The sequence below is a fragment of the Anser anser genome, assembly GCF_964211835.1.
Source record: "Anser anser genome assembly, chromosome: 8".
Taxonomy (NCBI): domain Eukaryota; kingdom Metazoa; phylum Chordata; class Aves; order Anseriformes; family Anatidae; genus Anser; species Anser anser.
Genome location: NC_139728.1, coordinates 8,334,114 through 8,346,575, shown reverse-complemented (window position 1 = coordinate 8,346,575; position 12,462 = coordinate 8,334,114). Strand labels below are relative to the sequence as shown.

Sequence of the window (12,462 nt, the reverse complement as noted above, 5' to 3'; positions counted from 1 at the left end):
GGTCACAGTTTTAAAGACAGTTACAAGTTTTAAAACGGTTTAAAGATAAAAATGTACAGTTCATTATATCATGTGGCTTGTCCTAGGAGTGCATCTGATTTAAAAATAAAACCTGGAAGACTCAAGTGTTCTGTTTGGTCCAGTGGGAGGTGGCGATAATCTGTACACACTCATAATAGCACCTGGGCTCTTGATTCAGAAAATAAGCTTTGTGTGCTGTCCAGCTAAAAATCTGGCAAAAGGACTGATTCAAACTGGAAGCAAATAACTCCACCTGACCAAAGTTAACTCTAAAAGAGTTTCTAAGACTTTAAACAATGCTCTCAAATGCAATACTGTAATCATGATTAACATTTGTTAGAAGGTAGGATTTCTGCTGTGGACACAAACTCTACACTTAGGGAAACCAAGCATATCTGAATTCAGCACGTTTTAATTTTATAAAGACTCTACCAAGGGCTGTCGGACAAAAACTGAAAACAATCAGAAAAAAATCAGTGCTCTGAAGCTGTGAAAGCATGAAGTCCAACTAAGAAAATAAGCACGGATATTGCAAGGTGCTCTCTGTATATACTATCACTGAAGGCACATGAAAGACCATTAAGGTCATTTTTTCACCCAGGAGCTTGTTCCTACTGAACACTAAGTCAATGCCTTACTGGGTGCTGCAGCTCTGGAGTCGAAGGTACCATTTATGTCTTCAGGCAGTTAGGGCTCTGTCAGCATCAATTCCATAATTAAATACTGCTACAGATCATAAGCAAGAGCCCATCATTCACTTCTGGGAACTGCTCAGAATAATCTGAGCCAAATTTGCCTCAATGAATGCAAATCCATCACTAAAGAAAAAGGCGTTACTATCTGGCACTATTAAAATATTACTAAATTTGGGCTTTTTCCTGAAAAAGGAGAACGGCTTCAGAGCTGCATTTCTGCTGCCAGCTCTCCTTCAGTGCACATTACTTGTTTGTGGATACACTCATGTTCCTGCACGCTCCGTTGCTGGCAAGTGCCCGTTCCCTGCTCTTAATAAGAGATATTGCTGTCACTTCCTGCACCGAGACAATTCCCACTTTATAATCACATCTTCCTCCCACACTTCCCAGTTATACTTCTCTATCCTATGTCCACACCAATTTCATAAGCAGTGGGTCTTTTACAGAGGCTTTCCAAACCCAACAATCTTCCTCTATTTCTTGCCCACAACTCTCTGCCTGTCAAGCATGCAGCACATTTTAAATAAATGTATGCTATTACTGGTCACATCTGTCTGCAACCAGTTTAGGTTTTGGAGGCATTTTTTGCAGTATGTTCTATTTTCACTGTAATTATCTCCAGTGTATGTTGTCCTTCCAAACACTAGTTTAAAAATAACAAAGTATTAGTTAGGCCTGGGACATATGAGGCTGAAAGAAGTTCAGTGACGACATTAATATGATTCATGAAGTTCCAGCAACCATACAGAATGAAGACAAACGAATCAAGACTATGCACACAAAAGTCAAGAGTGTCTTTTGGCCCATGCCAGACATATTTGAGTGACTTGCTGTCTGTGCTTATACATCTGTCCTCAACACCACATTTATTCTCAATTTTATGTGGAGGACAGCGAGGTTCGACGGGACCCCAAGGAGATAAAAACCAGAGTGATGAAGACCTTGCTTCCTAAACGCCTTGGAGAGCCAGCAATGGAACAGACATCTCCAAATGAAACAAAACCCCACTTGATGCGACAGGCATTACCTCTCTCCGCAGGAACGCTTTCTGCATTCTTGTCCTGGTCCTCCCGACCACTGTTTGCATCCGGCTGAGCCAAACAGCTGCTGCCCCGAAGAGGCTACGGAGCAGCTGGTACTTGCTGGCTGCTCCCCTTTGGCTTCCACTCACTACATCCAAGGTTCCTCGTTGCCTGGCTCCTTCTCTTCCTTCGTCTCAGCCTGCTCTCCTGGATGCTAGCCCTCTAAATCAAATGCCCAGCCCTTGTTTCTTCACCCTTGGAAGGGTATATCACAAGACAGGAACCAAACTTTCAGGCATTGCAGGGTAACAGCAGTGAGAAATAAAGAAAACTTCACAAGCTTTGCTGGAAATACTGTAATGCACTGACAGAAACGTTTTCTAAGGAATTGCTGGCCCTTATCTAGAAGCATAAAACCCCCTACTTTGAACTTCCTGTTACTTAAACTTGGAGTTGTTTTGTTAAGCATGTATTTTGACAATCCCAGGATTCAAGTAGCGCCATTTACACTGTGTAAACCAACACACATTTTTAGACTTAAATTTAGATTATTGTATTTCTTTCTAGAGATTTTTAGACTAAGCAAGAACAGCCTTAAGATGCTATCAAAAGCAACATTTCCCAGCTGAGCATCTAGACAACCTCCTTCTCCACCTCTAAGTCTCTTTGCCAGTCAGCTCTCCCCTGCTCCCTGCCTACCAGAAATATTTCACAGCAGAGGGATGACAGTTCAAGAAAGGCCAAAATGCAAGCGTATTTCATGTTTTCAGAGGGTTACGTGGGCTTTGGGAGAATAATGTTCCAACACGGAAAGAATCCACAGTTCAGCTAGAAAAGAGGGAAGCAAAGTGTGCAGCAGGGCAGGATTCATTTTCACTAGTGACACTTAGATGAAAACAGGAGGTTTTCATAAAAGATTTTCAAATCTGAAAGTCAATTGCAGCCATAATTTGAAAGAGGTCAGCTTGCTAAGCTTCACGGCACGATGAAGCACAATCACACACACTGCCTGCTTTCTCAGATTTTTTTTTTCCCCAAAGAGACAAGGTCTGGCTTCACAAAGAAGACAGGCTAAAGGGTGACCTTTGCTTTGAAAATGACAAGCAGTTTTATTATGGATACTATGCCCTTAGCCTAGGCTCTTTCAGCGCATATTATTCTCAGCTTCTGTATACTGTATAGGACAGGATCTTAAATTCCTAGGTCAAAGTCATTTTTTCTCTCAACAGCAAAGGTCAGGTTCCCCAGGAAAAAGAGGAATTTGTAAAAATCTTTTGAAAAACTGCATTTTAACTTGCAGCAGTTGCAAATCCACAAGACTCACACTTACAAATTAGATACTTTGTCTTTAGGAGCAGCAGCACTCTGTGAGTCTCGTTTTATCTGAGTCAAATTAAATGCGAGTCTGCCTTTTATCTGAACATGAGACCAAGTGATACATCCTTAGCCACAGAAATACACAAGGAGAAGAAAACTGCATGTTCAATAAAAACACCACCCACTGTCAAATGTAACAAAATAGGAAAAAAGTATATGTTTGGACTGAATTTATGGCTATGAAATATCATACGAAGCCAACTTATTACAATGCAGTTTTGCCTGCAAGACGCATATGGCATCAAGTCTGCAATGAACTGCAACCTGTCAGAATAAATTCCAACTATTGCCAAAACTGTGTAGCACAGCAAACTACTACCACATAAGTGTTTCAGCAAGGCAACATCTTTCAGCAGCAGCGCTTTGGTCCTTCACAGGCGCTTACCTGATGACAGAACAGAAATGAGTTCTAACTGGGGCGAGGAGCAAGGTTAGGTGACATCTCAAACAACCGTTCAGGTTATGCTTTTACTGTGCACACCGTTCTGCCACTGGGAGACCCAGGGAACATCGCAGCTACTATCTGAGCTTTGGCTGCCTTTCTGCAAAGCAGGCACAGCGCAGAACTTCTATTTTGAGATCATGTTGCACCACATACATCTCTGCCCCATTGGAAATGTATGGTCTCCTCTCAAAAAAAAAAGCAATTAAATTTTTTTTCCAACATACTGTAATCCTTTGCTGCCTGAAAGCAATGTATCATTCCAAATACAATTAACACATCACAAGATTATTACCCACAAAAGCAAAACACAAATCAAGTATTTTTATTCCTAGCACACTGAGTGTTCACACAAAGATACTGACAAAGAAAGAACAAAAGCTACGATTTAAATTTGGTGTAATTACTTCAGTGAAAACTTGTTGCAGAACTTGAGAAATCCTTAAATGTTCATTCCAGATGTTGGTTTTTAGGACCAGAAATTCACATCGTCAGATAAAATATTTATCTGAAGCTCTACGGTTTGTGTGTCACGGCACTGAAACAAATTGACAAAGAGAACTTCTGGTTTTGTTGAAGTTGGTAATGGCTTTGCCATTGATTTCCATAAGGCCAGCATTGCCCTTGCTCTAACACATAATAACCAGAATCAAATTATAATATGCATTTTTTACTGCAATATACTGTAAGACATTGTATGTGCACTGTTTAAATGTAACTGGCAAACTTTGATACCAGGAGACATCTGCACTTTGAAATAAATAGAAAAAGCAGTGAAAGGGAATGTTAGTGGCCTTCCTTAATGTAAGTAATTACACTGTTACCCTAAAAAATGTCATTGTCCTTAATAAGCCTACAGTGATGCCAGCAAAGCGTCTCTGATGAGAGACTCCCAGGACAGTGAAATCCACTGCTTAACCATGGGAGGCCGAGGGGACTCTGACCCTAACCACACGAGCAGCGGGGGGATGTGGGGCAGCATTTACAGGTCAAAGTAAATTGGAAGGGATGTTTTCTTCAGCTATTTACTTTACTGCCTTTCAAATTGTTAGCTACTCGTGCTTTTAAAAGCAGCTAACATTGGCCAGAAAACACATAATTCTCCTCAGAGAAGTTCTGTTCCTACATCCCATTTTCTTCTCCTACCTTCTGTGCTCTATCAGCAACGTTCGCCCTCTCAGACCACGATACCAGCGAAACTTCCCATCACTTTCACAGCAATCTTCGTGCAGTTACCTGTAACTTGGAACCATCAGCAGCAGAAAAATCCATTCCTACGTATGTAAGTTACCAAAGTAACTCTAGAAACAATCTCAAGGTCTAAATACTCCGTGGCAAAACAGATGGGAGCTCTGAGACAGACCAGTTTCTGTGACAGGCAGTGCCAGGCCCGCAGGGTAACCGCAGCGGCAGCCAGGTGTTCCCTCACGTTACGTCAACTACTTTGAATTTCACAGCCATGTTCCACGGGGATTTTAGAACAGATCAAGCAGATTTGGTGTCACAGATGTCAAAGGGCAGAAATCAAAGGCGTTGGCAGAGCAACAGACTCTGAATTCTGTCTCTGAGACCTGGGAGAAATGGAAGGAAGATTCAGCACCAACTGCAGACACTGACACGCTTCAGTGAGGTGACAAACTTCCCCTTGGCCCCCACTCCATCTGGTGACAGCGAGGGAAAGGTACTTAAAACATGACAAGTCAGGACCGCGGTTCTTCACCCCAATCGCTGTCTTTTCCACTACGAGCAATGCTTTCAGACATTTCTACAGATCACTGTACCAGAATGAGGTCTCCAGCCCCATGCCATTCTCCTCTGGCTAGAGCTAGCAGCAGAGCTCAGTTTGTCACACTCTTTTTCAAACGTTCATGGCAACTTGCTCTCAGTACTCACTGCACGGACCTCTCAGCTCTTAACAGACTCTCAAAGTCAACCCAAAACATCACAACTTAGACCCATGCTGCAAACAAATGCCTTCTGAGTGCTGGAGTGTCTGGGGACAGCAGAGGTGTGCATGTGTATTATGGGCAGTGCGCATTTTGGTACATTTCCACGTGTCAGTTTCTGCAGTGCTAAAGGAAAGCTGAACACAAGGGCTTCCTAAAAGGTAAGTCATGTGAAAAAAAAATGAAATGAATGAGTTAATATCTGGAGAAATAAACCGTGACAAGCCCTGGCTACAAGGGACGTTAGCTGCTGAGGCCTGGCAGAGCTGGGAGACAGCACTGACTTCATTCAAAGAATTCATTGTTTGCTGTCAGCTACGTATTTCTTGTTAAAAAATGACATTAGAGTCCCCTGGCAATTGCAGAAAAACAATTTTTGTAGTCTCTCAGAGTGAAAGCTCTTCTTCATATATGGGCTTGGTGGATCTGAGTACTACTTTATTCTCCGCTGTCCTCTTCAACAACAACAACCAACCAACAACAACAACAAAACTCCAACTGTGATAGGCACACCTGCAAGCCTTCCAATGCAAGGAAAGAAAATAAAATTGGTGAGATCATGAGAAATTCAGTCTTACAGGTACCACTGCTAACATCCTATTTAGTGCTTGGGAGGGTCTGCATAGCACAGGGCCAGACAGGAGAATAAACCCCATAATCTCCAGGCACTGCCTTCTACCTTGGGCAAGCAAGCAAGCAACATTAGTGAACTGTCTCTTAATGCTAAGGAGGAAATCAGTCCCCTCTCTCAGCTCCCAGCCACCAGTGGAAAGGAACTGTGGTCCAGAGAAAATGAAGTCAGCAGTGCTGCGAAGGAGAAAGGGCACGATGGCACCCCTCAGGCTGTGCAGGACTCCCTTCTCCTGTGCTCACAGAAAAATCCAAGTAAGCCATTTAAAAGTGCCTCAGGGCAGAACTTGTCACTAGATCAGGTTTGCCCTATTAAAATAACAAATGAGGTGGTGCATAGAACTGCCTTCGATTTGAGGACATTTCATTCATAAAACAGAAATACCCACAGCTTTGCTGCCGTATAAACTTCATAGATGGTTTTTAAAAGTCCCCAAACCTCTCCTTGTAATAAAGCAGAGCCAAGCAATAGGAATTAGGTGGCACAAGACTCACTCTGATTTCCAAGGACAGCTCTGTAAGTCCAAATGAAAGCTGACAACTTCTGGGTCATTAATCCAACAGGACATACAACATGAACAGAACCTGTGCACCAGTGCTTGCATTCAGGTGGACTGCAGCAAGGACAGAAAGCAAAGAACTACACAAACAGTATCCTGCTTTTTGTTCTGAGTTTCCAGAAAAAAACTTTTATGATCAATTCTCCACCCCCCTTCTACTCATCCTCAGGGTAAGCAGAGCCTGGTGCTGGCTATATTTGTGTTGTTAGCTGAAAGAACAGCAGAACGTGCCAAATAGTTAATAACAAAATTCCAGTCTTGTGACACAACCCAGTAATCCCAACACTGGAAACTAATCTCATATTTCTATTCAACTCATACAGAATCCTAATCCTAACAAAAGTACTATTTTTATTTTGCCTGAATCTTTTCTAAATACATATATCTCACATATTAAGGAAGTTACTGTAGACCAGACCAAACAGGGATGTGTTACACAAACTTACATATGTACATACATTGATTTACGTGGGGCAGAGAGACACAGAATTCCTGAGGCAGGAAAAAATGGTAATTGGATACAGTGGTTTTCTTTTAAGTAATCTTTTAAGGAAATAGTATGACAAACATATCTAGATACACAGTAACACGACTCTGTCTGGTAATCACTGTTATCGCTGTCTGGAATCCTAATTCTGATCTCTGAGTTCTGTGTCCTCTCTTTGAAGGTGTGGGGAGATGTCCTCTTCAGCTGGAGCAACTGAGGACATTTCCACTCTCAGCTCTGAAACACAACCTTCTAAAGCAGGGTGCAAATCAGCTTTGCTGAGACTTGAAGACACGCCGGCCAATATTCTTGGCTGCATAGTGGCCACATGCACTCTTCTGCTGACACAGAGCTGCTTGCTGCAGGCCATCCCACCCCACCGCTGGCTTTCTTGTGTGCATATATTACAGTGCTCTTACACGGGCACAAGATTTGGCAATGCCCAAGCTCTCAGCCTTACAAAAGCACACATATATGCATGCCACCCGATCCGTGCCCATGCCTGAAGCCATCAGGAATGAGGGCAGCCGGGAACACATCCCTGTCACAACGGCAGCTGCTGTCTTTGCTGAGGGCTCCACTGATTTTAGGCAGTAATTGCCTGTAACTGAATGAGGTGCTGTAGTGACAATAGCCAGTTCCCTGCCTCCCTGGGACACTTCTCAGGACGCTCCCATGACAAGGAAACAAATGGAGAGTTGCAGGGTCCTAGGAAAACAGTGGCTGGGAGCGAGCATGCATACCACAGCTCTCTTCTGATATTACAACTGCAAAACAGCAAGGCAGGAGGCTTAGCAAGCTACGAGCCCAGGTTCAGGCCTGGGCCAAATATGCAGGATAGACAAGTCTCAAGACCCATCAAGACCTTGCAAAACAAAGGAAATAAACTCTCCCACCCACAAATTGCTGTTTTAACCACCGTCTGCCTTGATGACTTCCCTTGCCAGATCCCAAGCAGCTTCTTGCTCTTGTAGCTATCCTTGCTTCAACGCCACTCTGGCCATCACACTTCTGTAATTCCAGTTTTAAAACAGCTTTTACTGTCACTAACTGTGCTGCAAATGTGAGGCTGTGCCTGACAACGCTGTAGCACAAGCCTACGCTGTATTCCAGCACGGACAGAAAAGAGATCATCTGTCTCGACTCATAAGTCACAAAACAGCAGAAAAGTCCTGTACAGCCACAATATGGGACACAGAAAACCTCAAATGAGAGTATTTTAGGGGAAGATAAAAATAATGTTATGTTGAGCTAGCAGAATTAATTTGTGCACAGGGTACATTTATTCCTGTACCCTGAAGCACAAAAGTTTTTTTACACCTATTAAACAAATATCTAGTTAACCACTCTGATTATTGGCCTGCTATCATGAGTAAGTGTTTAACTACAAGGCAGGTCCACTGGGTATTGCATAAAGCCAGATCTTTATGCCCTGTTCTCAAAGCAGGCATAGGCTTGTCAAAAGGCCAGTTCTCCTTACAAAACTTTGAACGCTCCACTCCCTTCATTCCCACCAAGCATCTGACCATAAAACTGCTGTGGTAAAGAGCTTGACAGAGCAATAGAATCACTTATTTTTTTAAAAATTGTTGCCTCTCAGTTTCACTGAACACTTTCAGTCATCCTGATCACTTTAAAAAAAGAATTGGTTTGGACCATTTGTTGTTTTACACACGTCAAGCCAGGGCTGGGAGGAGAGTGGCTGAGGGGAAGAAATTAGCAAAGCAGATTAGACAGTCTGTCAGATTTGCCCTGACACAATGAGGTGCACATGCAAAATGGAATGCCTTTAAGCACAGCTCTGTGCCACATACACACTGAAAGAGCTTTTAACACATTTACTACACTCACAGAAAGGTTCTGTCTCTTTAGAGCTTACTGTGCTTGGCCGTGCACAGATTCTCTCTCCAAACTGTCATTGTGTTCCTTAATCCCTTCCTTGCCTGCACAATCTGCAACAGAAACATTGCACATCTGGAAAAACGAGCAGGGTGGCAGCCCGGGAAGAGCAATGAAACTCCACGCTGCAATTCTTGCAGAGTAGCAGGGATCATACGCTGGCTTTGAAGGATTTTATGACTGTTTCCAGGAAAAAAAGTTATTCAATCTGAAGGCCTAGTGCTCCTACTTCACCTATGATGAGATTAAACAACTCGACAACCTAATGTTTTAACTATAGCAGTCAACATTAACTTTTCAGTAACAGTGTCTAACAAATAGTCCCAGTTACCTGATGAAATTGGATCAGTGTTTTTTACTGATTTACAGTATTTTACCTCTTTGTGCAGTTTTTGCTACACAAAGAGGAAGACCCCTTCTTTGCAGACTGCTTCTCACCTCCAAATACTCCCTTAATCCTGCTTCTCTGTGCTTTTCATACAATTTCGTGCTGTCTTGCCCGTCCACTGCAATGTTTCCTGCAAAGTTCTCTTTCCATTCCTAACCATGACAGCCATATTTTGAAAAGACCGTGATCTGGCCATTTTACTGTGAAGGTTGTGCTGAGGCATCACTTATGAAGAAACGAATTTAGCTTCAGCCTTGACTACATCATCTTTTGCATCACAAGGAAATACGCACGGTGTTAGAAACAGTCTTACAGATTCATATAAACTTACTCTACGAAACGACACCACGTAGAATGTATCTTCCCTTCTGCGAATAGCTTCAAAGAAGTCTTGATAGCTCCTTGGAGAGGCATAATACACTTGCAGCTCGTTCCCTGAGTTCCTGCTGAAATAAAAAGGGGGGAAGGTAATTATTTTAGACACAAGATACTTAACTTCAGTGAGACAATGGCTATAAACACCTGCTTTTCAAAAGAACAGCAGATCTTTATGCACTGAGAGGAGCACAAGGAACATTAAATATAGGTGAAGACAGTGAGAACTACTGCGTACTTTTTGAAAGTTCAAAGTGCTTTAAAAGTCTTGCCCCAGGAAACTTTTTCAGGCTTAATTTTAATCATGCTTTTGAGGCTAGCAAAAAGCCACATACTGGCTCAACGACAGTAAAAAGTTTCAAATCAATCTAAAATGTCTGGAAATTTGTGATGACTTCTGAAAACAGACTGTAGCAAATTTTAAAACAAAATGTTATTCTGAAATGAAAAATCAAAACATTTAATCAGTTTTTTATTTTGTTTATTGCTAAGAATCTAAACCACTCAAATTGAGAAAGCTGTAAAGTTAAGCACAAAGAGCTTTTCATTTACTTGTAAGCGACAACCTCATCTTCTCTCTCACCTGCCTTCTTTTGCCTTTGGCCAATTCGCAGATTTGCTCTTTATTTTCTATTTAGACAGTGGAGCAAAAATCAGATATTCATAACATTCATATAATTCATACTTATCTTCTTCACCATTCTCATCTTACTGATATCAGACATGAGGAAAAGACACAGTCTTAAGTATTCTAAGCAGAAACACTGGCAAGTCAGGCAATCGTGGTACTTATCCACTGTTTATCTTGGAAAGGTGAGAAATTCCCAGCAGATATTGCTATCATCCCATTCCCACTCAAAAATAACATATTTAATCAAATGGGAAAGCTGTACTTAGACAAACCATTAGCTGGATCTTCAACCAGTTATTTTAATTCTTTCCCACTTTAATAGCATGCTATCTGTTTGCAGTAGTTGTGGCAGAATCACTGATGAGCCTGTTCCTCCCAAACTGTCTTGTGCTGACCCGGATTTTAAAATACGGTGGCTAATTTAGATTGTTTTGGTATGTTTCTATAATATACATAACTATGCAAAGAAAACAAGGCACAAATGTATCATCAAGTGATTTTCTTGAGCAGCAGTAATAGCAGGCCACCATTATCTCCTCTCCTACTGCTAATCTTGCCTTGCTACAATCAGAGGACTGCAGCTGCCAAGCCAGGCTTCCCTTTAACGAGATGGGGGGGTGAAAGTCCTGGGGGATTAAGAGTAGGCAGTGCTATTCTATATATCCTCATTAGCAGCCCTATGCAAGTGAGGAATCAGATCATGTCCTTCACACACAGGAAACAAAGATCCAAGCTAATCCGAACTCGATTACTCATTCACAAAAACACGTAGGCCCACTAAAACACCCCTGAGATTCAGCATTGAAGTTGCACTGTGATAAAAGGCATCACACCCACGTATTGCTTAGTAAAAACACATCCTGAAAACTGAAATAGGTCCCACAGTTCCGTTTTCTCGCCCACACTACAGAAGATCCAGCTAGACCTGGAAAACAGCCTTTTATAACTCTAAATCCAGCCATGGGAGAAAGTTGTTCCAAAGCACTTGGAAACCACTGGGCCTTCCCTGAGCAATGCTGGTTCCATGGAAGAAGTCCATCACTGGCTCCAAACTCCAAGTAATATCAGTAGATTACCGATACTACACCGTGTCGACCTTTGTGCAGTTAAGAGTACTCACTATGGATTGCTCCATGAAAGAAAGGAAGAAACTGAAGATCCAAAACCAGCCACAAAGATACCTTTTTTTTTTTTAGCAATACCCTACCATATTACAAGAAAGCATCATATTAAATATGTATCCAAAAAGTGGTACTGAATCTGTCCATTTATTCTGAGATAAATGAGTCTTCATGGTTTTCAGAGTTAGAAGGGCACTCTGCTGTGCATCACCAAGCGCAAGTATGGTGCAAGAGTGTTGTTTTAAGGAGTGAGGCTGTGGACACAGTGCTTTATTCACCAAGAACCACGATTTTAATAGTGCAAAATTCAGAAATAGGAAAAAAGCTGGAGAGTCCTTTAGCATTTGATATCCAGAGCCCCAAATACACATTTGCAGAAAGCCTCATCAAAATAACCTCTGAAGAAAGCTAAAAGGACTGAAGTGAGTTGGGGGGTGTTTAATGTTTTTTTAAGTCATCTTCATTTTGACCTTCCTCTGCTTTGACTTCACTGCAACACTTTACATCACTGCTGATATCATCAGCACTACTAAGATGAATCCAGATCCTATTAATGTCCCCTCATTCATGGATTCACCCAAGATCAACAGGTCAACAATAAGGGTATTCCAGAAGGAAACAGTCACTCAAATTCCAGGCACAACACCAATATTAAAAAAGAAGTCTTGACAGTATACTCCGAATAAAGGCATTTGCATCATTAACAAAAGCTTTGTGGCTGTCTACATGCACTTATGTTAAGTATCAGAAAGCTTACAAGTAGTTTAGTTTTTGATTTACACATTTGCAGAAAAACTACTAGCTCGTTAATAGTTTTCCAAAGGCAGTGCCTCATGAATAGCATCAATGACAAAATTAGATAAACAGC

The 12,462-nt window shown here is 41.8% G+C and overlaps 1 protein-coding gene across 2 annotated transcripts in view; it reads right to left on the bottom strand.

The window, feature by feature from the left end:
- ATF6 (activating transcription factor 6) overlaps window positions 1-12,462 on the bottom strand; it is a 78,527-nt gene that overhangs the window by 37,203 nt on the left and 28,862 nt on the right. Inside the window, exon 14 of one of the 2 annotated variants that reach the window (XM_083846837.1) lies at window positions 9,799-9,913. In XM_083846837.1, the coding sequence (XP_083702963.1) occupies window positions 9,799-9,913 (115 nt within the window). The remainder of the gene's footprint in view (window positions 1-9,798; window positions 9,914-12,462) is intronic. The other variant, XM_083846838.1, reaches the window with a different exon arrangement.